General features: G+C 45.9%; 2 protein-coding genes across 6 annotated transcripts; both read left to right on the forward strand.

The window, feature by feature from the left end:
• Positions 1 to 452: 452 nt before the first annotated feature.
• On the forward strand, positions 453 to 18,394 carry LOC113123262 (trichohyalin). Of its 4 annotated transcripts, none has more exons than XM_026295114.1 (28): positions 453 to 605; positions 3,025 to 3,194; positions 3,276 to 3,404; positions 4,044 to 4,121; positions 4,223 to 4,293; positions 4,565 to 4,730; positions 5,019 to 5,125; positions 5,604 to 5,942; positions 6,055 to 6,181; positions 6,917 to 7,054; positions 7,137 to 7,285; positions 8,462 to 8,611; positions 8,861 to 8,939; positions 9,202 to 9,279; positions 9,503 to 9,649; positions 9,754 to 9,863; positions 10,830 to 10,971; positions 11,058 to 11,251; positions 11,322 to 11,449; positions 11,862 to 14,620; positions 14,773 to 14,838; positions 14,985 to 15,542; positions 15,628 to 15,732; positions 15,971 to 16,123; positions 16,236 to 16,385; positions 16,477 to 16,530; positions 16,625 to 16,684; positions 16,767 to 18,394. In XM_026295114.1, exons 2-28 carry the CDS (start codon positions 3,054 to 3,056, stop codon positions 16,992 to 16,994), a joined length of 6,606 nt encoding a protein of 2,201 aa, XP_026150899.1. In that variant the 5' UTR covers positions 453 to 605; positions 3,025 to 3,053; the 3' UTR covers positions 16,995 to 18,394. The 4 variants fall into 4 exon arrangements, with proteins under 4 accessions (XP_026150899.1, XP_026150901.1, XP_026150902.1 ...); XM_026295116.1 differs by having other exon boundaries at positions 16,628 to 16,684; XM_026295117.1 differs by having other exon boundaries at positions 15,634 to 15,732.
• A 3,246-nt stretch (positions 18,395 to 21,640) lies between these two features.
• On the forward strand, positions 21,641 to 25,952 carry LOC113123264 (trace amine-associated receptor 4-like). Of its 2 annotated transcripts, none has more exons than XR_003294945.1 (2): positions 21,641 to 22,596; positions 24,604 to 24,695. XR_003294945.1 is itself a non-coding variant. In XM_026295118.1 (2 exons), exons 1-2 carry the CDS (start codon positions 23,548 to 23,550, stop codon positions 25,409 to 25,411), a joined length of 975 nt encoding a protein of 324 aa, XP_026150903.1. In that variant the 5' UTR covers position 23,547; the 3' UTR covers positions 25,412 to 25,952. The 2 variants fall into 2 exon arrangements, 1 of the variants encoding a protein (XP_026150903.1); XM_026295118.1 differs by lacking the exon at positions 21,641 to 22,596 and adding an exon at positions 23,547 to 23,714 and having other exon boundaries at positions 24,604 to 25,952.
• The last annotated feature ends 428 nt before the right edge of the window (positions 25,953 to 26,380 follow it).

The following is a 26,380-nucleotide window of genomic DNA, read 5'->3' on the forward strand; positions in this document are numbered from 1 at the left end:
ATTATTTTAAATATTATTTAATTTGATCTAATTATTATTTTAAATATTTTAATGTATTTTATATGTCTATGATCGTATGTCTGTGCTTTTAATCTGCATCGTCCGTGAGAGCAAAGGAAGGCATTTATTTATATTTATTTTTTTATTTGTATTTTGTTTTCATTCTCCAGGAAGGGACAGATTCAGTAAAGCGTTTTGGAAGAGGAAGACGTTAGAGACGCTCCTCAGTGGTATATTTTAGGTAACACCACAGTGGCTCTTTCAGCAATTACACCGGACAAAGACCGGAGTGGTTGAAACACTGAAAAGTGTGGCAGCAGTAGAGTCAAGTGGTCTCGGGCCTGTTCCAAGGATTTGGACTCAGACCAGAAGGGGGCAATGATGCAAATGTTTGGGTCCCACCTGCTGTGAAACACCGAAGAAGAAGATCGTCACATCACGAACAGCTTCCGGTCATGTGACCGTCTGTTTCTCGGTTTGAATCGGTGTAACGGCGGCGGATATTCGCCTTATGTCTGCCGGTTCGTGGCGGATAACGTCGGTTTATGAGTTTCAAATGTTTTTCTGTGACAGTTACCGTGTGAACGCAGCTCTTCGGGCCAAAGGTACGAGTCTAATCCACTTTGTTTTCCTTCCGTTAGCATGCTAACAGGCTAGCTGCAGTCCGTGAGCTCGTCGGAAAGCGGACTAGCGTTAGTTTATCCCGGGTTATAATGTTCGGCTTTGCTCTAACAGCACGACAGCGTCACCGGCAGTGCTTAGAACTGGACCGTGTCGGTTTAAAAGCCGTTTGGGGGCCGGTTGTTTGAGATGGCCTGTCTCTGTGAAAGCGGATTATAATCCGACACACCTGCGGTTATTTTGTCACGTGGGTTTTTACCTGGTTCATTGAGTTAGTTTGAGGCGGACCATGGTCTTAGACCTCAGACACAGACAGGAGGGACAGCAGATTATCACCACACTCACAGAAACGTTTCTGTCAAATAATATGCGCCTTAATAAACATGGCAGACCATGTCTGGTTGTATATGTTTAGGTGTAGTTTCTCACGTCAGTCTGAAATGGCTGTGATAACGCTGTTATTCTACAATTATATCATTATAATAAATCTGTTCTCTATAACAGCATCACTGCTTGTTTTCCAACTATTCATCATGATTCAGTATCCAAAAAGATTTTCTCTGCCTATTCAGCGTCCTGTTCGGGTCAGGAAAGTGTTGTGTGATTTTCGGCCCGTTTGAGTGAGACTGGTTTCAGTAGAACCACACAGCTGCAGTTTTGGCCCGAGAGCTACTGCTGTTTCTCAGGGATGCCCTAAATCAGCAAGTTTTTCTTTTCCACAAGTTTCCCACCCATTTTGCTTGTAACAGCTTTCAGCTCAAATATTTGGGTTCAGGCCTTCTGACCTTGAACATTTGTTCAAGACTTGTTCTGGACTATCCTGTATTTTGTTAAATCAATCCTGATAACACTCGCTCAGTTCCTTGTCATGTTATTTATACTGCGATTACAAATAGACATAGCTACCTACTGTCTTTCTTGTTTACATGTTATCACAACTTTGTTATATAAACTGAATCTGTGCATAATCTATCTGGGATTCCTCTAACCTTCCCCCCACCAAACAACTCCCTGACACGTCATCCAGTACGCTTATTTGGGGTAAACTTCAACAACTCTGGTTCCTCACATTAAATCTGTTGCCAAATCGTCTTTTTTCCCATTTTCATAACGTATCTAAAGTTCTCTTTTTTGTCAACGTCTGACGCTGCCGTACTTATCTACTAATTCATTCACTTATATTGTCCTGCTTGAACTAATCATTTAATTTCCCTCTGAGATATACATTTAATAATCCGAACTTCCCTCTCCCCGGACACTTCCTCCAGCTCATCTGGGGGAACACCGAGGCGTTCCCAGTCCAGCCGAGAGACATAGTCCCTCCAGTGTGTCCTGGGTCTTCGCCAGGGTCTCCTCCCGATGGGACATGCCCGTAGCACCTCCCCAGGGAGGCGCCCAGGAGGCATCCGGTACAGATGCCCGGGACACCTCAGCTGGCTCCTCTCGATATAGAGGAGCAGTGGCTCTACTCCGAGCTCTTCACCCTATCACTAAGGGAGCGCCCGGCCACCCTGCAAAGGAAGCTCATTTCAGCCACTTGTTTCTTGAAACTCTTCCACCTGAGGCAGGCTCTTCCCACCTGACCAGGAGATGGCAGACCACCTTTTTCCGGTTGAGGAACATGGCCTTGGACTTGGAGGTGCCGATTCTCATCCCTGCCGCTTTGCACTCGGTTGCAAATCGCCCGGTGCACGCTGAAAGTCCTGGCTCAATGGAGCCAGCAGGACAACGTCATCTACAAAAAGCAGAGATGAAATCCTGTGGTCCCTGAAGTGGACTCCCTCCGACCCCTGGCTGCACCTAGAAATGCTGTCCATAAAAATAATGAACAGGTTCTACCATTGACTGGATCTTCCTCTCCAGCAGCCTGGCATAGACCTTCCCCAGGAGGCTGAGGAGTGTCAATCTTTGCAGGTTTATAAATAATTATTCACACAAAACCAGTACGCTGTCCGTCTTCTCCCAATTCACAAACATTTAGTCTTGGAAATTCTAAGGTTTGATTTTGGTTTTGATTAAAAATAGCAACTACTGGATGAAAAAATGAAAATCAAAAAAGCTCTCTGCTTATTATAACTCAATACACAGACAGGACCTGTGTTTTCTCTCCAAGTGTTTGCGCTGATGCTGCTGACATGTATACCAGCAAACTTTGCACAATCTATAAACCACTATATCGTATTGTACCGCAGTGTCGAGGTGCCTGTCGTATTGCATCGTCCTTGGCGACACCAATATTTTATTATATATTATTTTGTACTCTGCCTGTTTCAAATAGTGTAAGCTCGTCTGACATGTTTATTATTTACAGGTCTGACTTTTCACATTTGTTTATTTCATCAGTTGTTCCTTCAGTAAACAGAATGGACCAGCACACTGATAATGTTGTCTGTCTTCATCCAGAATTGCAGAGGCCAGGTTGACCTGCCAGCATGGAGTCTGACCTGCTGATTGGCTGGCAGCAGGAAAAGGCGGACCTTAGACAGGAAGTGTCCCGTCTCCAAGAGGAGCTAGCAGAGAGCCGAGCAGAGAGAGAGGAGCTAGAGTCCAGGAGCAGCGCTCTGAAGGACAGGGTGAAGAGGTGGGGGGCGTCACGTGATTGTCACTGTGCATTGCAACCCATTATAACTCTCTCTCTCTCGCTCTCTCTCTAGCTGAACCAGGCAGTGTCTCCCTCACTCGCCCTCTCTGTGCAAGTGGAGGCTGAGTGGAGGAAGAGGGTAAGGGAGGGGAGAGAGAGGGAGGCCAGGCAGGCTCTGCTCATCCACCGACTGCAGAACAAGGTGAGGCCACACACTGGGTGGGTTTGTTTTTGAGAGTAGCACTATGCTTCAAACACGAGTCACATACGGATCCAGGAAAGGTTTGAAGGAATGGGCCAGTATGAGATGCTGATGGTACAAGCAATAGCGGACCCAGAAATCATAGTGTAGGTGGCCCTACAGAAAGTAGGGTTGTGTTAGGAACCAAAATAACACAATAGTACTTGTATGATTTTCCTAATTAATTGCAAGCAACAGCATTACTGGCATGCAAACAGACCCTGCAGCTAGTTAACTAGCCATCTGCCTTCATACCAAGCTTGTAGTACTTAATTTAGTGTCAGTCAGCTCTTGTAGCCGTTTGCAAACATTAATTTCAAGACAGTTACCTTGAGTTTGGTAATAAGTGATGGCTGGGGCTCCTGCAGATGTAAAGTCATATTTGAGGGATTCCTGCATTTTCTGTCTCTGATGAGTGACAAAAAGCAGGAACGGTATGGTGGCTTCTCGGTTGTGCAACATCACTATACAGTGGAGCTCCTTACTGCACAGAGGATCTTTGAAAGTGAAGTCAGAGCTGGATTTACATGAGAACAGAGATCAGAGTATCATTAATATTGTTACTGGTTTGTTTTTGTACTGACAGTATTGTTACTGCAGGTGTTGGAGTATAGAAATCGTTGTCAGCTTGTGGAGCTTCAGCTGCAGGATGAACACAAACAGCTGCTCAACACTGAGGTCAGACTAAAATACTACTACACCAATTCACTGCAGTATTGCACTAACTGCCATAGTCCAGATGCTGCTACCCTCAACTGTCTTGTGTGTTTGTTGTGTAGCGGAGGATCAGAGACGAACACAGTGACTGTCTGGAGAGTGCCCTCATCAGACTGGAGGAGGAACAACAGAGGTGACTGTCTCTGTATCTCTGTCTGTCTGTTTGATAGACCGACTGGGGAGGGGGTGTTGTTAAGCAGGAAGGGGTCAGTGGTGTGATGTGGATTGCCCGTCTGCAGTGGTGTGAAGACTGGGGCACTGGGAGAAGGGCCAGCACGGGGTCTGGTGCTGAATATATTGAGGAACAGATTGTGTGTCTTTCTGTCTCACTTGTTTGTGTGTGTCCCTGTGTGTGTGTCGCCGTGTGTGTGTGTCCCCGTGTGTGTGTCTTCGTGTTCCCTCAGGTCTGTCGGTATGGCTGAGAGCAATGCTGTTCTCTGTGACCAGCTCAGCCAATCAGAGCAGGTCAACCAGGCTCTAACGGAGGATCTTCAGAAGCTGACAGCTGATTGGACAAGAGCCATGGAAGAGGCAAAGCAGAGAGAGTGTGACTGGCAGAGAGAGACGGAGGTCTGTTTGGTTTTATTTCTTGTATTTAATACAGCATTTTGAATTTGGGCTGCAATACCCATTTGAAACACTTGGTGTCAATATATTAAATATAATATTGTTCCTTTAACACTTGTATTCAGTGGTCTAAAAGTAATAAAATATATATACGTTGTTTCTGCAAATACTGTAGTCAGTAAAGCAAGTACTTTACAGTTTATGTACTGTATATACTTTGGCTTTAGTAATTCTGAGGTGATATTCAGATTAAACGAGTCATAGGCTGAAATTCTGTCTGTCTGTCTGTAGTGTCGGTCGGCTCATGCCGTGCAGCAGCAGACTCGGCTGCTGTCAGTGTGGAGATCTGTGGTTGCTCTGAGGCGACACTGTCACTCTGTTAAAACGGCTGCCGACAGGTACGTGTCTGTAATGACATCTTTAAAGGCTCAGTTCACCCAACATATTGTTTCCAGTCAGTGGGTTTTATTGGCCCGTATTCACAGCGCTGCAAAGTGTTAGTTGAGCCATCATATTGTTAATAGACCAACATGTTGCTGATGTGCTGAAAGTTGTTGCTGCCAAACTGTAGGTGGAGCAGTGTGTTGACCAACTTCCTTAAACTGGTCAGCACATTAGCTGAGAAACCCAGAGAAAACTGACTAGTGTTCTGTTAGTTCACCAACTGTGTATAAGTTGAGGAACCTTTTCAAAGTTGACTGTCATGAAGTGATGAACCAGCTGCAGGTTGGTCAACACGTTTTAAAAGCCCAGGACGAATTTACCAACTTCTTTTAAGTTGGTTCTAGTTGACCCGCCTGGAGTAAATCGTCCGCCTGTTGTTCAGTAACCCGTCACCACCTGAATCTCCCGTTGACAGCCTCTTCATGTCTGCAGGGACCTGTGGCAGCTGAGGGCCGAGTTTTCTCGCCTGTCGTCCTCGCTCCTCTTGAAATGTGACTCCATCTCCCCCTCCCTGCAACTCAGTGCTCCTCACATCAAACCCTTCCCCTCCTCTCAGCCTCCCCCTCGACCCCCCTCTGACCTCCCAGCTTCCTCTCTGTCTCCTCCCGTCTCCTCCACACTCGACCTCCCTACTCCAGATTCCTCACCCTCTGCGCCTGCTCTCATGTCCTCCTCTACCCTGGGGAGCTTGTCCTTAGGAGAGCTGGAGCACAGACAGGCAGAGGAGCTGAAGCTCCTCCATGAGACTGAAGTTTCTCAGCTGAAAGAACAGTGAGTCCTTCTTGTCCTCTGTTCTTCATGTTCCTACATTTGTCCTCAGTGGGTTCAGACTGCAAACCTTTCTGTCTCTCTCTCTCTCTCTCTCTCTCTCTCTCTTCATGAGGATTGTGGAGCTCTCTCGCCATCTGCAGGGTGAGCACAGTGACAAGGAGGAGAGAGAGAGGGAGGTGGAGAGACTCAGAGAAACAGAGAGAAGCCTGCAGTCAGTCCGACAGGCTGTGGTCAGACTGGTGAGTCCCAGAAACGGAGAACATCACATTTGCCCGGCTCAGTCAAAGGTCAGGCAGTCTGTACAGAGAGAAAGCCTGTTTATGTCCACAGTCCTGCTGAGCTTTTCAAATCAAGCTTCAAGCTTTTCAGCACAAATCCTCGGATTATTTCTAGTTGTTCCCTCTTTATCTTACTCTGATTGATGCTGGGTCACTTCACAATGCTTTATTTTGCATTAAAAGCCTGGCTATGGAGGGATGGCTGTCAAACCTCTAATGTGAAAGTTCATGCCAAGTGCTGATGGACTGAGTTTATCAAGGCAACAGGTCAGCATGGAGGAAGCCTGGAGTTTGTATTAACACAAAATAATGAAAATATAAATAAAAGCCCCTATATAGAGAGATTTGATTTATCTTTGTGATGTACTTTCTATTTCTATCTTTATTCTAATCTTTCTCATTTCATTATTTGTTTGTATTCATTGAAATTCTTCAGTCACCTCTCACTTTGTCTGTGTGCTGCTGTAACAGGTGAATTTTCCACCAGGAATCATTTAACTTTTATATTCCTATTGTTGTGTTGTTGTAATGCTGTAAAGTATGTTCACCTTTAAAAGAAGACTGTTCTCCATCATTTCTGTCAGGAAAGCAGCTTAGTTGAAGCTAACAGCTGGTATCTGGGTGAAACTGAGGAAGGTGTACAGATGGTTTACAGATGAAACAGTCAGAGCTGAAGGAGTTTTGTTTTCTCTTCAGTCCAGAGTCCTGAGCAGCAGCAGCAGTCAGTCTCTGTGTGTCACGTCAGACAGCGTCCTCAGTCTGGACCTGACCTTCCTGCTGTCGGTCCTGTCTCACACCGAGAGCACCCTCCAGTGGAGACATGAGGAACTGCAGGTCAGTCCCACAGCAGGAACAGTTTCTACTGCAGCTCAGAGGTCATATGGGTTGATTACTCTGGGGTGTTTGTGTGTGTCAGGGGGCGGAGCTATCCCTGCGGCGGCTTGGCGAGGAGAACACTGCTCTGCAGCTCCGCTTGAAACAGTTGGAGGATGACAATCAACAGCTGCAAACACACACACAACACACACAGCTGGAGCTCACACAGACTTTGGACATTCTGAGCAGGTACACACACTATACAAGTAGTGAGTGAATATAAACAATACAAGTCCTTACTTATTCCCTGAGGCTTTGGGTTGCAGCTTTAAAAACGGGAGACTTAAACAGTGTTGAGAAATGAATAAAATCAACCTTTTTCTAAATTTTCTTGAGATGTTTTACACTGTTTATTGGTGTGACATGACTGCAGCACATGTAGATATTCACATAGCCTCAAACAGGCATGTAGTTTGTGCTGAAAAGCATACATTGCTTTCCTGTCTTACAGTCCCCAATTTCTACAAATATTTATGTCATAAAAGGCAGCAGTAACAGGAAAATTATAGTATGTAGTTTCTGCAGTGTTATTGTCGGTTATTGATACTACATTCATTCTTTATACATTATACTTTGGTTCTTTTTCTGTCATGTGTTTTAACCATCATTTAAAACAGCCGAAGCCTTTAAATGTCTGAAGATCCATCGACACTTTCAGATAATATAGAAATAATTTGAATCTCTTGTTACTAGGATGATTGTGCCAGTTTGGTAATCTTGTTAATGGAGAGTGCTCCTTCTGAACTAGTTGTGGTATCACAGATTCCTGCAGGTATGTCCAGGTGTTATAGTGAGGTTTAGGGTGAGCTTAGAGAAGCCCTGTCGTCACGCTGAGGTTCGTGCACTGTTGAGTTTAACAATGACAAAAAATGTTTATCAATCTTTTCAATGACTTGGACTCAACTACAACCAACATCTGATGTTAGAAACTATGATCAAATGTTTTTTTCTCTTCATTGATGAGATGGGACTAGAGTCTGATTTGCCAGATGTCGGACATTCACGATTGCTGCACTGAAGCAGTGCATTTGTTTCGTTGGATCAGATAAGTGTACGTGCAGATGGAATCTCAGGAAGTTGATGTTACAGTTAATGCCAAAGCTGCAAGCAGAGGAGAGTTACCTGGTTCTACACCTGCAGGAGCCGCTTGGAAGAAAATTGCATTTTGACTAATAAAATTAGATTGACACTATGAAGGAAGAAACGACTGTAAGACTGTTTTCCTATGACTATTTAATAAAAGCTGTCAAACTGCTTCAGTGAACGCAGAAACGCTGGGCGTTGGCCCCTCGGCCTCTAAACCCTGAACAGCTCCCACATTCAGGTAAAGCAGTATCTGCACAATGTTTAATGTGTGTGTCTCAGGGAACGTGAGGCAGCGTCCTCACTGCGTCTGCAAGTGGAGGAGATGCAGAGGAGGGAGGAGGAGGTGAAGAGAGACATCGACAGACTGAGGAGAGAAAGAGACAGGCAGGAGGAGAGGAGCAGACAGCTGCAGACAGAAAACCACAGACGGTATTTTATACAAGTCTCTGTCTCATAAGCCTACTGTCTAAGCTGCTTCTGTGTGCAAGACCTTTTCAACCTTAAACAAGTTTTTATAATAAACCAAAACCTCCAAACTGTTTTTTATAAAACTAGTTGTTAATGATGTTCAGTATGTAAATTCATCGTCTTTCTGTGTCCTGAGTGAGTTTGTCTGCCTGGATCAGTAGTTGTTAACAGACATGTGCTGAATTCTGCTGAACTGCTGTTTGGTTTTAGAGTTGAGACTGAGCTGTTGGAGAAGGTCCAGCTGACAGAGAGAGAAACTCTCCATCGTATGGAGATCCACACTCTGAAGGTGATACTGATCAGTTACAGTTCTGGTTTCTTGTCATTCACTGACTGAAAGATTATTTCCTTATTTCTTTATAGGCCTTAAAGTATTGACCGTGTCCAGGTGAAACTGATCATTTTAATCTGCTACTTAACGTCATTCCTGTTTGTGTATGTTTTGAGAGGAGTCAAAGGCGTACTGCCTGTTCCGCGTCGTCTTCCATCAGGGCTTGTTTCTGTTTCTTTCATCCACCTGAGAAGGTGGTTGTTGTCCTGTCTTCCCATAGGGGGCGTTGGAGAGAGAACAGCTAGACAAACGGAGAGCAGAAGAAGAGGCAGCTGCTGCCAGAGATGCCTTGCAGCAGGTACAAGCTGGTTTTTATTGAGTGTTTACACTTTAAAACTCTCTGGTTATCTGAGCGGTGGTGTCTCCAGGTGGTTTTGGCAGGGATCTCAGGCCACATTGGAACACCTGAACCACATGAAAGCCTGACAGCACAGACCACCACAAACTGGAAAACACCCTTCACAGTGGCACCATCAGCTGTTACCTAGTCCTTGTCTGTAAGTTATTATCTCCCACTTCAGTCCAGGGAGTGCGTGCTGCGTCTCTCGTCCTCCGAGTGTGCGTTGAAGCGGCAGGTGGAGGAGGGACGGGATGCTCTGGACAAGATGGTCGCCCTGAATTCAGCTCTGGCCTCAGACAAGAGAGAGCTGAACAAACAGCTGCTACAGGTACGACTGCTCGCTGGGCCTCTGTCTGACACTGCTCGGCCCAGAGGCCCCTGAGCAGCGTACCCTCACCACAACCATCTGGTTGTATCCGTGTGTGTTTCCAGGTGGAGGGTGAGCTGTCTGACGGCCAATCCCAGCTGCTGGCTCTGAGGTCAGAGATGAGCTGTGTGGAGAGAGAATTCAAAAGCCTCACAGTGGACTGCAACCAACTCAGGTGAGTTTCCTCCAAAAAGTGATTGCACTTTGTGCTGAATATAAGTGTCAGCACTTTATGAATTTTAACCTTGAACCCTTGATCCTGAATGTGAACTCTTAATACTGCACACTACAAGCCATATGACAAAAACCAACCAATTTTTTAAAATCTAGTATCGGAGCTGGTGCAAAGGATTTGTTCTGCTAAAAATCCATATTTATTCATTTATATTTATATTATATACTTCTGTCATCATGTCATGTGCAGCTCATGGTTGTTGGCTTGTGCAACAGGAGCAAAAGGAGGAGAAAGCGCTCCAGCTGAACATGTGGACAGTCCCTTAATCCTGAGTGTAAACCTATAATCCTGATTTACAACCGTTGATCCTCAGTCTGAGCCCAGCAATCGTGAATTACCTTTGATCCTCAATCTGAGCCCAACAATCCTGAATTACAACCTTTGATCCTCAATCTGAGCCCAACAATCCTGAATTACAACCTTTGATCCTCAATCTGAGCCCTACAATCCTGAATTACAACCTTTGAACCTCAATCTGAACCCTACAATCCTGAATTACAACCTTTGATCCTCAATCTGAGCCCTACAATCCTGAATTAGAACCTTTGATCCTCAATCTGAGCCCTACAATCCTGAATTACAACCTTTGAACCTCAATCTGAGCCCAACAATTCTGAATTACAACCTTTGATCCTCAATCTGAGCCCTACAATCCTGAATTACAACCTTTGAACCTCATTCTGAGCCCTACAATCCTGAATTACAACCTTTGATCCTCAATCTGAGCCCTACAATCCTGAATTACAACCTTTGAACCTCAATCTGAGCCCAACAATTCTGAATTACAACCTTTGAACCTCAATCTGAGCCCAACAATCCTGAATAATAACCTTTGATCCTCAGTCTGGAGCTTTTAATCCTCAGTAAAAATGTTTAATCATGAGCTGTCTATCTTGTCTTGTTCAGAGCTCAGAGAGAGGTGGAGGCTGACACTGTCCGACAGCTGAGAGACAGAGAGACGGCGATGGCGAGAATAATGGAGGAGAAGGAGACGCAGTTAGTCTTGCTGATGGAGGAGAGAGAGCAGGATGAACGACAGCTGGACGAGGTAGAGTGGAGAAGGTGGAGGAGGCATGCGCTGTTGTCATATGACACAATAATACTTGAGATGTGTGCAATTTGTGTGGTCCTTAGCTTTCCTCCCAGCATGCCTCACTGTGTGGGGAGCTGAAGGAGGTTCAGGAGCAGCTGCGGCAGGTGGGCGAGGAGGCGAGGAATAAAGAGCGACAGCAGGAGGAGCAGCAGAGAGAGAACAGGAGGCTGCAGCAGGAGCAGGAGAGTCTGCAGAGACACAGGGAGCAGCTGGAGGGCGAGCTACAGGAGCTCAGGTCCTGAGCACACCTGCACATGCGCAGTATGTTCACACATGGAGTACTCACTCTCTCTCTCCTGCTGCAGGTCTCTGTCAGTGTCTCTCCACCAGCAGCTCAGTCAACAGCAGAAGCAGCTGTCGCAGTCTGATGTGGACAGATGTCAGCTGCAGACTCACATCGACACTCTGCAGCAGGCCAAAGAAACCTTACATGGTCAGTGTGTGTGACATTAAGCCTTTATTCGTCTACGGCTGCAACAACTAATCGATAAAGTCATTATTGGATTATTAAAATAGTTGGTGCTTCTTCTAGTTTTTCTTGTGGTGAGAATAATCAGTCAGTGAAATGTTTACAGTTCGCCCATTTTACATGAACCTCACCAAATGTTCAAGTGCATGTGTAAAACCATGCAGCTTCATTAGGGTTAATAAATAAATCCGATTAATGGGTTAACATAATGGACAGAGTCCAGTAGTTGTTTGTTGCAGCCCTACTTGCATCTTTTATCAGTACCTCTTCTGTAATAAGAATAAAAGGTTTGTGTGGCAGGGCTCAGCTGGAATGTGCTGTAGACTGTTGTCACTGTGAGCTCACATTGTGTTCAAGAAGCTGTTTTTGTTTGAAGGGGAGATCGAGTGTCTGAGACGAGAACTGGAGCGAGAAGTGACCAGGGAACGAGATGAGAGACAAAGGTCAGAGTGCAACAAGAAGGAGAAGGAGGCACTGCAGGAGCAGACGGAGAGGCTGATGGAGGAGCTGAGGAAGACGAGAAAAGATGATGAAGAGGAGAGAAGACAGGAGAGAGAAGCCTGGCAGAGAGAGAGGGAGGCTCTGAGTGAGGAGCTGGGGACGAGGGATGGAGAGGTGGAGGTGCTGCGGAGGAGAATTGAGGGACTGATGGAGGAAAGACAAAGAGAAGTGGGGAGACTGAAGGAAGCGCTGACGGAGAGGGAGGCACAAATCGGCCACATGATGGAGAAGATACAGCAGCTGGAGGAAAGGAGGGACAGACTGGAGGAGGAGGTGAAGAGAACAGAGTTTCAATTGAAAGAGGAGGAGCAGAAGATCAAGGAGGAGGAGATGCAGAGGAACACAGAGATCAAGGCACTGTGTGAGCAGATGGAGAAATTAGAAAGGGAGAAGGAGGAGAGTGAGGCAGAGATGGGGAGAATGAGGAGTGAAGCAGAGGAGGAGGTGCAGCGATGGAGGATGAAGTTGGAGGAGGTGGAGAAGGAGATTACCAGACTGACAAAAGCAATTTACCAACAAGAGAAGGAAGAGATGAAAACGTTAGAGAGACTACAAGACAAAGAAGAGGAGACAAAGAGGAAGGAGGAGGAGGTGGAGCGACTGAAAAGTGAAATGAGGAGAGCTGAGGAAGAGGTGGAGAGGTCGAGGGGATGGGTGGAAGAGGTAGAGAAGGAGAGAGAGCAGGAGAAGATGAAGAGGGAAAGACTGCAAGATGAAAAGGAGGAGGAAGTGAGGGGACTGTTGGAGAAACTGAAGGAGATGGAGCTGCTGAAGGTCATGCTGAATGTGGCCAAAGAGGAGTGTGAGGAGATGAAGGAGGAGGTGCAGCGGAGGGAGCACAGACTGGAGAGGCAGATGAGTACCATGAGGGAGCAGGAGGAGGAAGCAGAGAAGTTGAAGAACCTGCAGCTGAAGCTAGTGGAGCAATGGGAAAAGGAGAAAATGAGGGAGCTCCAGGAAACGAACGAGAAACTGAAGCAGAAGGAGGCAAGGGAGGAGCACCTTGAGGCGCTGCTGAGAGAAACCCAGGCACTGCTGCAGAAAGAGAGGAGGCAGGGAGGAGAAAAAAATGACAGGATCTTACTCCAAACCAGGGAGCTGAAGGAGGCTCAAGCTGAGAACGGGAAAATGAGGAGGAGAGCCAGGGAGAGGGAGGATGCCCATGGCCGGCTGGAGGAGGAGGTGAAGGAGTGGCAGGAAAAGGCAGAGTGTAGCAGTAGGGAGATGGCAAAGCTCAAACGTATGCTGAAGGAGCAAGAGGAGGAGGTGCAGCTCTTAAAAGCCACCCTGGAAGATAGAGAGGAGGAAGGGAGAGAGATTGAGGTGTTGAGGAAAATGGAGGAAGACAAGAGGAGGAGGCTGGAAGAAAAATTGAGAGAGGTGGAGGAGGAGCGAGAGGAGGAAAGGGAGGCAGTTCAGAGAGCCAGGGAGGAGAGGAGACAGTTGGGGGACAGATGGGAGGAGATGAAAAATGAGGTGAAAAAACAAAGAGAGGAGCTGAGGAAGACAGACGAGGAGAAGAGGAGGCTGGAGATGAAGCTGAAGGAGGTGCAGGAGGGGAGAAATGGAGAGGAGGAAGAGCTGAGGAGAGTGAGGGAGGAGAAGATAGCACTGGAAGAGAAACTGATGGCGAGGGAGACAGAAATGGAAAGACAGAGAGATATTCTGAGAAATAAAGGGGAGGAGAAGAGGAGACTGGAGGAGGAACTAAGGGAGACAAAAGAGGAGCAAGGGAAGCTGTTGGAGGCTGAAAGACATCAATGCCTCCTGGTAGAAGAGAGAGGGAGGTTCAGAGTAAGAGAGCTGGAGGAAGAGAAGGAAGGATTGTCAACAGAGCTGATGAGGAGGCAGAGGGAGGTAACAACCCTCAGAGAGGACGTACAAAGGGAGCAGGACAAGGCACAGCAGGAGCTGAGGAGGAGAAAGGAGGAGGTGTCTGTACTTAGGGAGGAGGTCAGAGTAGAACAAATGAAACAGGAAAAGCTAGAGCAGACTGAGAATGACGTGACAGCTCTCAGAGAGGAGGTGAAAAAGATAGAAAGGGAAAAGAAGGATTTGCAGGAGGAGATGCTTGCCCTTAAAGAGGAGGTCCAGAAGGACCAGAGGAGGAGAGAAGAAGCCCAGACAGAGCAGTGGAAGCAAAGGGAAGAGGTACAGATGGAGCTGAGGAGGAGTGAGCATGAGGTTTCTGTACTCAGAGAGGAGATCAAAAAGGAGCAAAGGGAGAGAAGGGAGGTGCACGAGGAGCTGATGAATGAGGTAGAAAGGGAGCGCAGGTGGAAGGAGGAGGTCCAGGAGGAGATGAGGAGGACTGAGAGGGAGGTTTCTGTACTTAGAGAGGAAATGAAAAAGGAACTAGAGGAAAAGGAGATGGTGCAGGAGGAGCTGACAGCTCTCAGAGAGGAGGTGAAGGAGGGGTATAGGCAGAGGGAGGAGGTGCAGGATCAGCTAAAGAAGACCAAGTGTGAGTTGACGGTCATCACTGAGGGGCTGCGAAAGGAACAGCATGAGAAGGAGCAGGTTCAGGAGGAGTTAAAGAGGACAGAGAAGGAGGCGGCAGCTCTCAGAGAGGAGGTGCAGCTGAGAGAAGTACGGGAGAGTGCGGAGGAGAATCTGAGTCCCCTGGAGAGTCAGGTAGGTTGGCACTGGAGCCTTTAGTCCAGGTACAAAAGCCTGTGGTACATCCTCTGTTTTCCATAGCAACACTATCTCCTCTCAGCCTCCTGCACACTCTGCTGTTTTATACTGGAAACCAGTGAAACCAGTTTCACCCACTTCCCTCTCAGCAGGTGTCTGTTCTCAACCTGAGCTTTGAACGAGCGAGGAAGGAGGGGAAGGAGAAGGACGAGGAGGTGAGCAAGCTCCTGCAGGTTTACGTTCATCTAAACACAACATCCGTCTGCCTCAAGTTCCACTTTCAAACACCTACTGGCCATACTGAGGACTAAGACCAGTCCGGGGCTTTCATTGACTTTGCCTGTTTTTCCACTTTGTTTAGGGGAGCCACAGAGAGGGGGAGCATTGGGGGAGTTCCCTGAAGGAGGAGGCAGAGAGGATCAGAATGGAGAACCTAAACACCACCGGGGAGGAGGTGGAGAACGAGAGAGGAGAGGTGGAGGAACTGAGAGCCAGAGCCAAGGCCCTCGAGAGGAGGAGGAGGGAGATGATGGAGGAGCTCGAGGAGGCTCAGCAGGCAAAGAAAAAGGCAGAGCAGGAGAGAAAAGAGGCAGAGGAGCGGTGGAGAATCAGAGTGGAGGAGGTAGAGAAGGAGCAGGGGGAGAAGCTCAACAATCTGTTGAGAGAAATCCAGAAGTTGAAGGAGAGAGAGGAGGATGTGGAAAAGGAGTGGAGGTCCAGAGTGGAGGACAGAGACAGGGAGTTGGGGGAGGTCCGGGCTGAGCTGGACCAGCTCATAGCCATAGCAGCCATGTTGGAGGAGCAGAAAGTACAGATCTCCTCACTGCCTGCAGAGAGAATTGGGGAGGAGACTGATGGACAAAGGTGCAGGAGGACGAATGAGGGTGAGACAGATGACAGGGAGAAAGGCGGAGCAGAGGTGAGCACTTCAGAGAAAAACACTTAAGAATTCAGGAGATAATTCATGATTTCTCTAAACGCTGAATCACTTATTCTTTTCTAAGGAGCAGAAAGACCAGCAGCAGTTCTCCTCTCTGAAGGAGCACATCTCCTCCTTGCTGCAGGAGAAAGAGGAGACCTGGAGGCTGCTCAGGCAGAGAGAAGCTGAGGTAAAACACAAAATGTTCCTAGTGATCCTGCTAAGGCTGGTTATTTTCCCCCATCACTTCCCAGCAAACCAAGTGAACTGCAAGATCCAGACTGGTTGTGTGCAGACAGAACATGCTGCGTACAGACAGAATGGCGTTCTTGTTGTTTGCACCTGTACGTGGTTTGTTTCTGAAGCCCTTTCAATGGTTCACTTTGCTGTCATGTGTTCATGTGTGGAAACTGGGTTGCTGGGTGTAGGTGTACACACTGACCCAGAGGACAGAGCAGCTGGAGAAAGACAGGGATCGGGTCCGACTGGCTCTGGAGCAAACAGAGGCGGCGATGATTGACTATAGGGAGAGAGCCCACCAACAGGATCACGGCTCCAGGATAGGGTCCAACCAAGACCAGGTCAGTTTAGTGACCATGTTATGGCTGTTTATTTTTCACATGTGGTTGTCTTGCACACCTGTCTGAGGTGGAGCTAAATGTTAAAATAAAGGAGAAACCAATGTGTGTGCAGAGGGGGGTGGACAGACTGGTGGCCCTGCAGCATCTTGTGGCTGAACTGGAACTGGAACAGAAACGTCTAAACAAGAAAAACTCTCACCTGGAAAATCAGAAGGAAAACCTGAAGAGAGAGAAGAACATCCTGAGAGATACACTGAGACAGGTGTGCACACATGGACACTTGTTGTTTGTCAATGTACATTTGTTCTTCTGGGTCTGATCTGGCGCCTTTGCTGTTGTTTTTGGTGTTTCAGGTTGAGGAGCGGTCAAGATTCAGACAGCAGGTGTTTGACAGACACAGGTCTCAGGTGAGGCACACACACACAGTTACGGTGTGCTTAGTTTGTGTGTGTGTGTGTGTGTGTGTGTGTGTGTTTGTTTGTAAAGCTGTTGTTTGTTTAGCAGCCTGTCGACACCACAGAAGAACGACTGAGGAGCAGGGTGCAGGAGCTGGAGGACCAGGTGAACACAGCAGTGAAGAAAAGTGTCTGGTGTTTTGAGTTTGTGCAGTGGATGCTGATGTTGTCTCCTTCCTTCACTTCAGGTGAGTCAGCTCCGCCTCTTACTGGCTGAGGACCAGCAGGAAAGAGCAGAGTTTATCCAGCAGTCCTCCAGAAACAGCCAATGGTTGCTCTCTCTGAGACACGACCTCAACGATTCACTGGCAGCTGTCACGCGTCATCCGGTCCCATCGGTTTTGGAGTCTGAAACACAGCGATTGGACCAGAGTCTTAGGGAGGAGGAGCTTAGGATGTCCCTCAGCCAGTCGTAACACACAAAACTCAGAATTGAAAAAAAACTTTGAACCTTAACAAGCTCAGACAATCTGTGTACTGTCAATGTGGACATACCCTCATTTTCTTTAAAGACATGGACATTTTCGAGCTGTTTGTGGATTGGATGTTTGCAGTCTGGGAGTCCTGCCAGCATGTCAGACCAAAACCTGATGTAGGATGCTTTTAAGAACCACCAGGAGAGTCAGTACAAACAGGAAGATATTTGAGACCTCTGAACTGATCACTTTATTGGTAATCACAGATTAAATGCCTCTCCAACTGGTGATTATCTCAAACTTAGTTTGATTCATATATCTGTCTAATAAAAGCTCCAAATATTCTTTATCCCAGCTGAGTTAATGGAGTGGTCACAGAAACATCACATACTCAGCCAATACTCAACAAATAATAAATTATTTTGTCTCAGCAAATGATCCAGCTGTTTCAAAAGTCCTGAAAGAACCAAACCTAGAAAGATGTGAAAGTACCCTCAGGGCACCTGCATGGCTCTGACACAGGCCTCCACAGTGATGTTACTGGGGCACTGACTTTAATTTTCAACACTGTCCCATGGTTTTCCTTCCTTTTGTTGATTGGTAACAATGTTTAGTACAAAGTTCATTTTGGACCTTCTCATTGGGTTTGAAATTGGGAGGTTCTTCCTATGGACATTTTCATCCTGAGGCTGTTTAGTTGGGTTAGTTTTGGCTGCTGTGAAAGCTGTCAATCAAAGCAGGCTGCAACCAACCTTGTCACCCACCCCAAATCATTTCTGACCTTGGCCTTGGCCTTTTAAACCATTAGAGGACTCTGGAAGAGGAAGCAAAGCTTGGCCCAGTCTTGGTGGTGGGGATGTTGTTGGACGGTTGAAGGATAGTGTTCTCTAAAGACTTGAGGGAAGAGTCACCCATATTTCTGGCAGAGACTGACGTAGACTAGAAGCTTCTTGGTGGCAAGGCACCAGGTTTGGATGAGATTCGCTCTGAGATGCTGAAAGATGTTTATGGGGCTAGTTTCAACATGCCTCTTCAATGTTGCTTGTACTGTGCGATGGGAACAGTGGGATGGCAGACTAGGTGTTGGTCCTCATCTTTATTCAGTTTTCAGTTCAGTTCATCTTATTTGTATAGCACCAAATCACAGTAAAGATCATCTATCATCTAAGCCACTTTACATTGAAACCCAACAAATCCACCCAGCAGAACTAGGTTCAGTTTGGACAGCCACTGGTTGGGGTGAGTGTATAGAGGAGAAGAGAGAAGATACTGGTCTATAATTACCCAGGACTCCTGTATGGTAGTAGTCTTGTGCCGTCTTATGGTGTTATGACGTTTTGCTGTGTACTGTATCAATGAATGTTGTTTGAATGACAAATAAAAAAACTCTCTTAACTAGGCTTTTTGAGAAGGGGTTTGATTGCTACAGTCTCACAAGCCTGAGGTATGTACCCTGATACCAGAGATACATTTACCAAGTCTAGAAGCAGTGTAAACATAGCAGGTCTTACAGATGGTTCCAGTGCTACTGTAGTAGAGCATAAAGCAGGCAATCAGAAATATGGCAAACAGCAAGCTCCAGTAAAAGAGTCTGGAAGAGAAGGAAAGTGTGCCAGTGGGATAGATAAGGATAGGCAAGGTCTGGTTGTGGGCATGTCTTCTTTCTGGGCCGTTGAGGAGTCTGTCTCCATCCAGCAGCACCGAGTCCCACCAGTGTTTGGTGAATTTTAGTTTTAGCAAGTGTTTGGCAGCAATGCTTGGGGCTAGCAAAGTTTGGTGCATAATACAGGCCTGAGGCGTGTTAGGCTAGCTTCTGCTTCTAGATTAGTTTGTTCTGCTGCTGAGCAGGATGTCTAAGCTGGTATTTACTTGTGTGCTCTGTGACCCAGTCAGGTCTGTGGCTTTGTGGTTAGTTGGCTACTAGTATAGGTGTGGACCAATAACACCTTCGCTTACTGCTAGCAGCCTAGTTTCTGCTGCGGAGAATCAGAATCAGGTTTATTGCCAAATAAGTGAGGGGTTCACATTATAAGGAATTTGTTTTGGTGAGGTGGTGCATACATAGAGCACAGACATGAGTTACTTATGTTTAGTGTCCTAAATAAGCAGCATAGATAAAATAAGTAAGGTGCAGTGAAATAAATACTGTATGTATACTTTTCTTATTTACAAGGTTAATTTACAGAAAGAGCAACACAATATGACTAAGTAGTGCAGTGGGATAAACAGTGCAAAAGTCATCAGGTGGATGACGGAACAAGGTACAGTGACTGTGCTAAAGTGACAGAGCAGAGCAGTGTTGTTTGGTGTTAGCGAGTCTGATGGCAGATGGGAAGAAGCTATTTTTGTGGCGTGAGGTTCTAGTCCGAATGGACCATAACCTCCTGCCTGAGGGAAGTGGCACAAAGGGTCCGTGTCCAGGGTGGGAAGGATCAGCTGTGATCGTGCCTGCACACCGCAGAGTTCTGGAGATGTACAGATCATCAATAGGTGGTAGGTTGCAGCCGATCACCTTCTCAGCAGAGCGCACAACACGCTGCAGTCTGTACCTGTCCCTAGTACTGCCCCCAGCATACCACACGGTGATGGAGGAGGTGAGAATGGACTCAATGATGACCGTGTAGAACTGAATCATCATCTTGGCTGGCGCCTTCAGTGTCCTCAGCTGCCGCAGGAAGAGCATCCTCTGCTGGGCTTTATTGATGAGGGAGCTGATGGTCGGCTCCCACTTGAGATCCTGGGTGTTGGTGGTGCCCAGGAAGCGGAAGGAATCCACAGTAGATATTAGGGTGTCTGTCAGGGTGAGGGGTGTCAGTGGGGTGTGAGCAATGTTTATTTAATAGTACCAGGTTATACAAAGCTAGTGTCCTTTATCTTAGTTGCTCTAAGGAAGACTTAGGGTCTACTGGACTGGTTTGGGGGTGTGGGTGCAGGCAAAGAGGGGGGATGGTTCTGGGACACTGGAACACACTGTTGCGCCTTCTCGGTGTCATGGTTACAACTCAACGAAACACCATTATTGAGAGGGTGCCCACCTGACGACCCTGTAGGCTTGCCTGCTCTCACACCCACACCGAGGTCCTATTTTAAAGTAATGAAGGTGATGGCATTAGTAGGTTAGTGAGGAGAGGGCGGAAAGCAACAAAGGATATACAGTGGGTACGGAAAGTATTCAGACCCCTTTAAATTTTTCACTCTTTGTGTCATTGCAGCCATTTGCCAAAATCAAAAAAGTTCATTTTATTTCTCATTAATGTACACTCAGCACCCCATCTTGACAGAAAAAAACTGAAATGTAGAAATTTTTGCAAATTTATTAAAAAAGAAAAACTGAAATATCACATGGTCATAAGTATTCAGACCCTGTGCTCAGTATTGAGTAGAAGCACCCTTTTGAGCTAGTACAGCCATGAGTCTTCTTGGGAATGATGCAACAAGTGTTTCACACCTGGATTTGGGGATCCTCTGCCATTCTTCCTTGCAGATCCTCTCCAGTTCTGTCAGGTTGGATGGTGAACGTTGGTGGACAGCCATTTTCAGGTCTCTCCAGAGATGCTCAATAGGGTTTAGGTCAGGGCTCTGGCTGGGCCAGTCAAGAACAGTCACAGAGTTGTTCCGAAGCCACTCCTTTGTTATTTTAGCTGTGTGCTTAGGGTCATTGTCCTGTTGAAAGGTGAACCTTCGGCCCAGTCTGAGGTCCTGAGCACTCTGGAAGAGGTTTTCTTCCAGGATATCTCTGTCCCTGCAGCTGAAAAACACCCCCACAACATGATGCTCCCACCACCATGTTTCACTGTAGGGATTGTATTGGACAGGTGATGAGCAGTGCCTGGTTTTCTCCACACATACCGCTTAGAATTAACGTTCAATCTTGGTCTCATCAGACCAGAGAATCTCATTTCTCATAGTCTGGGAGTCCTTCATGTGTTTTTTGGCAAACTCTATGCGGGCTTTCATGTGTCTTGCACTGAGGAGAGGCTTCCTTCGGGCCACTCTGCCATAAAGCCCCGACTGGTGGAGGGCTGCAGTGATAGTTGACTTTGTGGAACTTTCTCCCATCTCCCTACTGCATCTCTGGAGCTCAGCCACAGTGATCTTTGGGTTCTTCTTTACCTCTCTCACCAAGGCTCTTCTCCCACGATTGCTCAGTTTGGCTGGACGGCCAGGTCTAGGAAGAGTTCTGGTCGTCCCAAACTTTTTCCATTTGAGGATTATGGAGGCCAGTGTGCTCTTAGGACTCTTGAGTGCTGCAGAAATTCTTTTGTCACCTTGGCCAGATCTGTGCCTTGCCTGAGTACTTTCCGTGCCCACTGTATATGACCAGGTTTAGGATAGGGCGGACTCCAAAGTTTAGTGCAGTGCCATCGTGTGTTTTGATAAATACTGCACAAACACTTGCTTTTCTGCAGGCAACAGTGCCTGTGGTATTTGGATTTGTCTCCCAAGATTACAGACCACAACTCACTTCTCAGAAACTAAGTTGAAATGAGTGAAACTGAGTCAGACCATCAGTCTTTCTATGTCCAGTAACACTAAAGGTTTTAATTATGTGGTGCTGTCTGTTTTCTCAGTGATAAACAACTTGTCCGATACAGTCGGTTCATCGGAGACAAAACTGTTTTCTCAGATAAACAACTTGTCTGTGGTCATCAACAGCTCCACACCAAACCTCATGTGCATAAACACACAGTGTGATTGACCTGGTTCACACGTAGTTTTCCTCTGGGCACTGAACAGCCCATTAGCTGCTGCTGATGACTGTGTGCTGGTGTCTTTGTGACTGGAGACCATTAACACCTGCTCACTTTAGTGTCACATGAAGACACGACTGCAGTCAGAGGTGTTAACAGCTAATGAGCTTCAACATAAACACATGGTGCATTAGGGACAAGAGAGTCATCAAAGAGTTTTCCTGTTTTTGGGCAGTTCGGCAAACTTTGAACTTTGGTGATACAACACATGATGTAATTGGTGTTTAAAGGTTCAGTACACACAAAATGTAAATCAGAAGTCATTATATTTCAGCATCCAAAGTTTAAGTCTTTCGTTTTAATACAATTTGTAAAAGACAAGTGCACATCAGTGCTGTTCTAGCTTCCCTTGACTGGTTACCAGCTAGTCTTGGAATTGAAGATTTTACTTATCATACTGAAAAAAAAAGCCTGTGAGTCAGATCACAGCCTCTGGTCCGCAGGCAGGACTCTTCTGGCCTTTTGTAAGACCAGGCTTGAAGTTTAAAGGGGACTGGATTTTCTCAGTCCAGACCCCTTTAGTCTGGAACTCCCTAGCTGATTATGCCACCTCATGTATTTAGAATTTTATTATTTGTCTCTGGTTGGTTTAATTTGTTCTTTAGACTTTTAATGCCATGACTTATTATGCTGAATGGGTTTTATCTTGAATTTTCCATGTAAAACATGTTATAGCTATGTTATTACTTTTAGGTTTTGACCAATCACAAATTAACCTTCTAATAGTAATAATAACTTTCATTTGCTGTTTCTACATCTCTAAACAGATCCAAGATCAAATGAGTAAATGTGGATTTTCAGGCCTCCACCTGTCTGGTGGGGATCAGAGGAGCTGTAGTCATTCCTCAGAGGTAGGTGGCTGCTCTTCCTTAAGTAGACTTTGTGTCCACACTGGAAACATAATCAGCTGGTTTCACTTTGACATTGAGCACACTGAGAGTTGATGTGTCTGTCACAGTTTGGTGAAAGTGTCAAGACATACTCAAACAATTTGCAAGAAAAAAAAAAAACTGTAAAAAAGACTGTGGCAGCTCTGAAGCGCCATCTTTATTCCACAAACTGATGTTTCAGCACCATCATGCCTTCCTTAAAGCTTAAAACACAAGTCAATTCACATTTTATGTAAAGCCTCTTCAACCAAAAGAAGAAGAAGAAAACAATCCCAGACATAAAAAACATAAACTGAGCAGCCTCAACATTAATACCACCTGCCTAATATTGTGTAGGTGGCCAACACAGGTTTGACCCTCCAACAGATCCCTAGAGGATCCACTGGCATCTGCCACCAAGACTGTAATATTTTCCACTGCTGAAATTACATAGAAATGATCAAATAGATAAAAGTGATCTACTCTGTGTCAATCCAAGCATTAAAACAATCTTGGCTTCCTTTAACAACAGGCTACAAATTAGACTAACGCTGACAATGTCAATTATCAACATGACTATGAAGATCATTTAATAGAATAAAAATGGAATATGCATATTCCAAAATATATTGTTTCAATTACTTTTGAATACATTTTTTTATATGAATGTTGCTCTGCTCCCCAAATGGATGAAGAATCATCGTATTCAAACACACATACATTTACCAATGTCAGTGGTTTAACTCAGATGGACTGTTAGACACAGCAGAGTCTGGTGGTACACAAGAGGAACAAACTTTTGGCCAGTGAAGAGTTGTTTCAGAGAGCGAGGGAGTTGGTGTCCACCAGAGAGAAAGGCAGGAGAGGAGATAAAGGAGCTGTCAGACAGAGCTGTGGTCAGAAAGCTGTGTGAGCTCTGCAGCTTCTCCTCTGATGATGGAAGAAGCTGAACTCTGCTTCCCAGAGCTCCTCAACACCTCCTGCAGGAGGCCACCACTTCCTCAGTCGGAGGAGGTGTTGGTTTACAGCCTGATGTTCCTCTTCTCTCTGCTCACTGCCGTTCTCAACCTGCTGGTCATTATCTCCATCTCCCACTACAGGCACTGACAAACCTCTGCATTATTTCATGTTGTGATTGATCAGTCAGATCATGGGAAATGATGTTCAGGATTCATTTCAGAGCTTGTGTTGTGTGTGAGCTTTGGTAAAAAATACAGTTGGAAAAGACTTGTAGTAGCTGAGAATGTCAACATTTCTCACAGTCTGTCAAATCTAATTTGTGCACAAATTGTGTTTGACATTCTCAGTTCTTTTTTAGAACTACAAATCTTTTCTCCACATCTACAAACTTGGATTTCTCCTTGTTTCTCAGGTGAACAGAGGCTGCTCTAACCCACAGGCTTTGAAATACTGAATTACTGTTGGTTATGTCCAAATGTTTATAGAAATATGTTGATGGTCCAGTTACACAAAGACAAAAGTGATTTTCTAACCATCTGAGAACGAGCTCAGAGCTGTGTGAAACCTTGAAGTTACAAGTATGAATGATGTCCCTGTTTTTACAGCTGAAATCTGGACCAGTATTTGTTTGTGAAGCTTGGATGTGTAACTTCAGTGTCCACACAGTGTGGGAACTAGTTTTCTACTTTGAATCTGTACTTTGATATTCCATTTTTCTCACAGGTGTTTTTGTGGAACCTCCCATTTGCTTAGAGACACAGTGTTTTTGTGGAACGACAAAGTGCAGACTTGAATGTCTCCTTGTTTCTCAGGTGAACAGAGGCTGCTCTAACCCACAGGCTTTGAAATAGTTTCTGAACATCATTTCCCAAACTCCCAGCCTGATCTGAGCACACAGCAGTGGCTTCAGTCTCCTTGTATTTTGATAGACTGAGGTGTTGAATGATTCTTCCTGCTCTTGTTGCACAGCAGCTGCTGTTTTTGATGATACTGTTGATGATACACAGAGATGATGTCCTCTTGTTGCAGGCAGCTCCACTCCCCCACAAACCTCATCATTCTGTCTCTGGCCGTGTCAGACTTCATCATGGGTTTCCTGGTGATGCCGATTGAAATCATCATGATGTGGACCTGCTGGGTCCTGGGAGACCTCATGTGCTCTCTGTATTTCATGCTACCTGTCATTCTTATATCTGCTTCTGTAGGAAACATGGTGCTGATATCAATCGATCGTTATGTGGCAATTTGTGACCCCCTGCATTACCCGATCAGAATCACTGAAAGAACTGCTAACATTGGTATTTGTCTGTGTTGGGTCTGTTCAGTTTTCTACACCATTTTTCTTTTATACGATAACCTGAAACAACCAGGCAGGTATAATTCTTGTGATGGAGATTGTATGGTTAACATAGCAGGAGATGTGGACCTTGTTGTTGTCTTTGTTATTCCCTTCTCAGTCATCATGATTCTGCATACGAGAGTGTTTATAGTGGCGGTGTCTCAGGCTCGTGCCATGCGCTCTCATGTTGCAGCCAAACTCCAAGTTTCAGGAACTCAGATGATAAATAAGTCTGAGTTGAAAGCAGCCAGGACTCTGGGTATTGTTGTAGTTGTGTTTGTGCTCTGCTACTCGCCATATTATTGTGTCTGTATGACTGGAAGCAGCATCATGGTCGGTTCGCCGATTGAGGCCTTTACCACATTTGTGATGTATTTTAACTCCTGTCTGAACCCTCTGATCTATGCCCTGTTCTACCCCTGGTTTAGAAAAGCTATGAAACACATAGTCACTCTTCAGATACTGAAGCCTGGCTCCCGTGAGGCCAACATGCTGTAGACACTGTGATGTAATTAAAATGAGCCATTTTCCTTTTGGATAATTGAGGCTTTTTGTATCAGTAAGAAGTAGAATGTGTGTTTTCAGGAGAAAAGGAGTGTGAACAGCTGCTGCAGATTCATAACAAGATGTTTCATTGTTACACAATTCAAAGGCTTCAGGATCCACAGTAGAATGTACTCATTAATCTTTATGATGACAGAGCATTGACAACCAAGTCATCCACCTCACCTTAATCTGAACCTCACCTTCACCCTGACCCTAACCAGACCTGTCTGGACCCCTCCACATTTGGTTGTAATTAAAGTCATATGTTTCAGACTTATGGCAGTGATTTGTAACTGGCTAAGGAGGAACTTGTTTGTGGATTTTTAGTCTGTACCTCATGGTCCATGATTCATGAACCAAAGGCAGAGTGTTTATCACTGGGTAGATCTGGGAGTTTACAGAATGACAGCGTTATGACTGGCCACATGGTGGTGCTGTTGGTAAGATATTTTAAGAGGGGAAATCACCAAGCTACAAAGAAGTCAGTCTAATCCAACAGTCCTGTAATTAATCCTCCTTCATGAAGGTGATGCTGTTCAGTTTGTGTTCAGGCTGTTTCTGAGCTGCTGATTCACCTGGAGGATCATGTCAGAGGATGGAGTTTGTTCTGCTGTTGAACTCTGTTCTCTCTTATACAGAGATTTGTTTATTTTGTCTGCTCCATTTACATCGATGAGGCTCAATAACAGAAGCAGCTCTGTGTTTTACACAGTGCAGGTCAACAGCAGATACCATGTCAGAACACAGAGGGACTGAAACGTGGCCCCTGACTCAAGATCTCGACGGTCGACTTTGTGCTTGTATCGTCAGCTGTAGTGTTTGGGTCTTCCGGTCCTGGTTGGTCTGCAGGTCTCCTGTAGCAGTGGACGATAGACAGTGGTTGGTGAAGCAACAGCCTTGGTCTGAGAGGGGTTTGGGGAG

This window comes from Mastacembelus armatus, chromosome 21 (genome assembly GCF_900324485.2).
Source record: "Mastacembelus armatus chromosome 21, fMasArm1.2, whole genome shotgun sequence".
NCBI classification, from domain to species: Eukaryota; Metazoa; Chordata; class Actinopteri; order Synbranchiformes; family Mastacembelidae; genus Mastacembelus; species Mastacembelus armatus.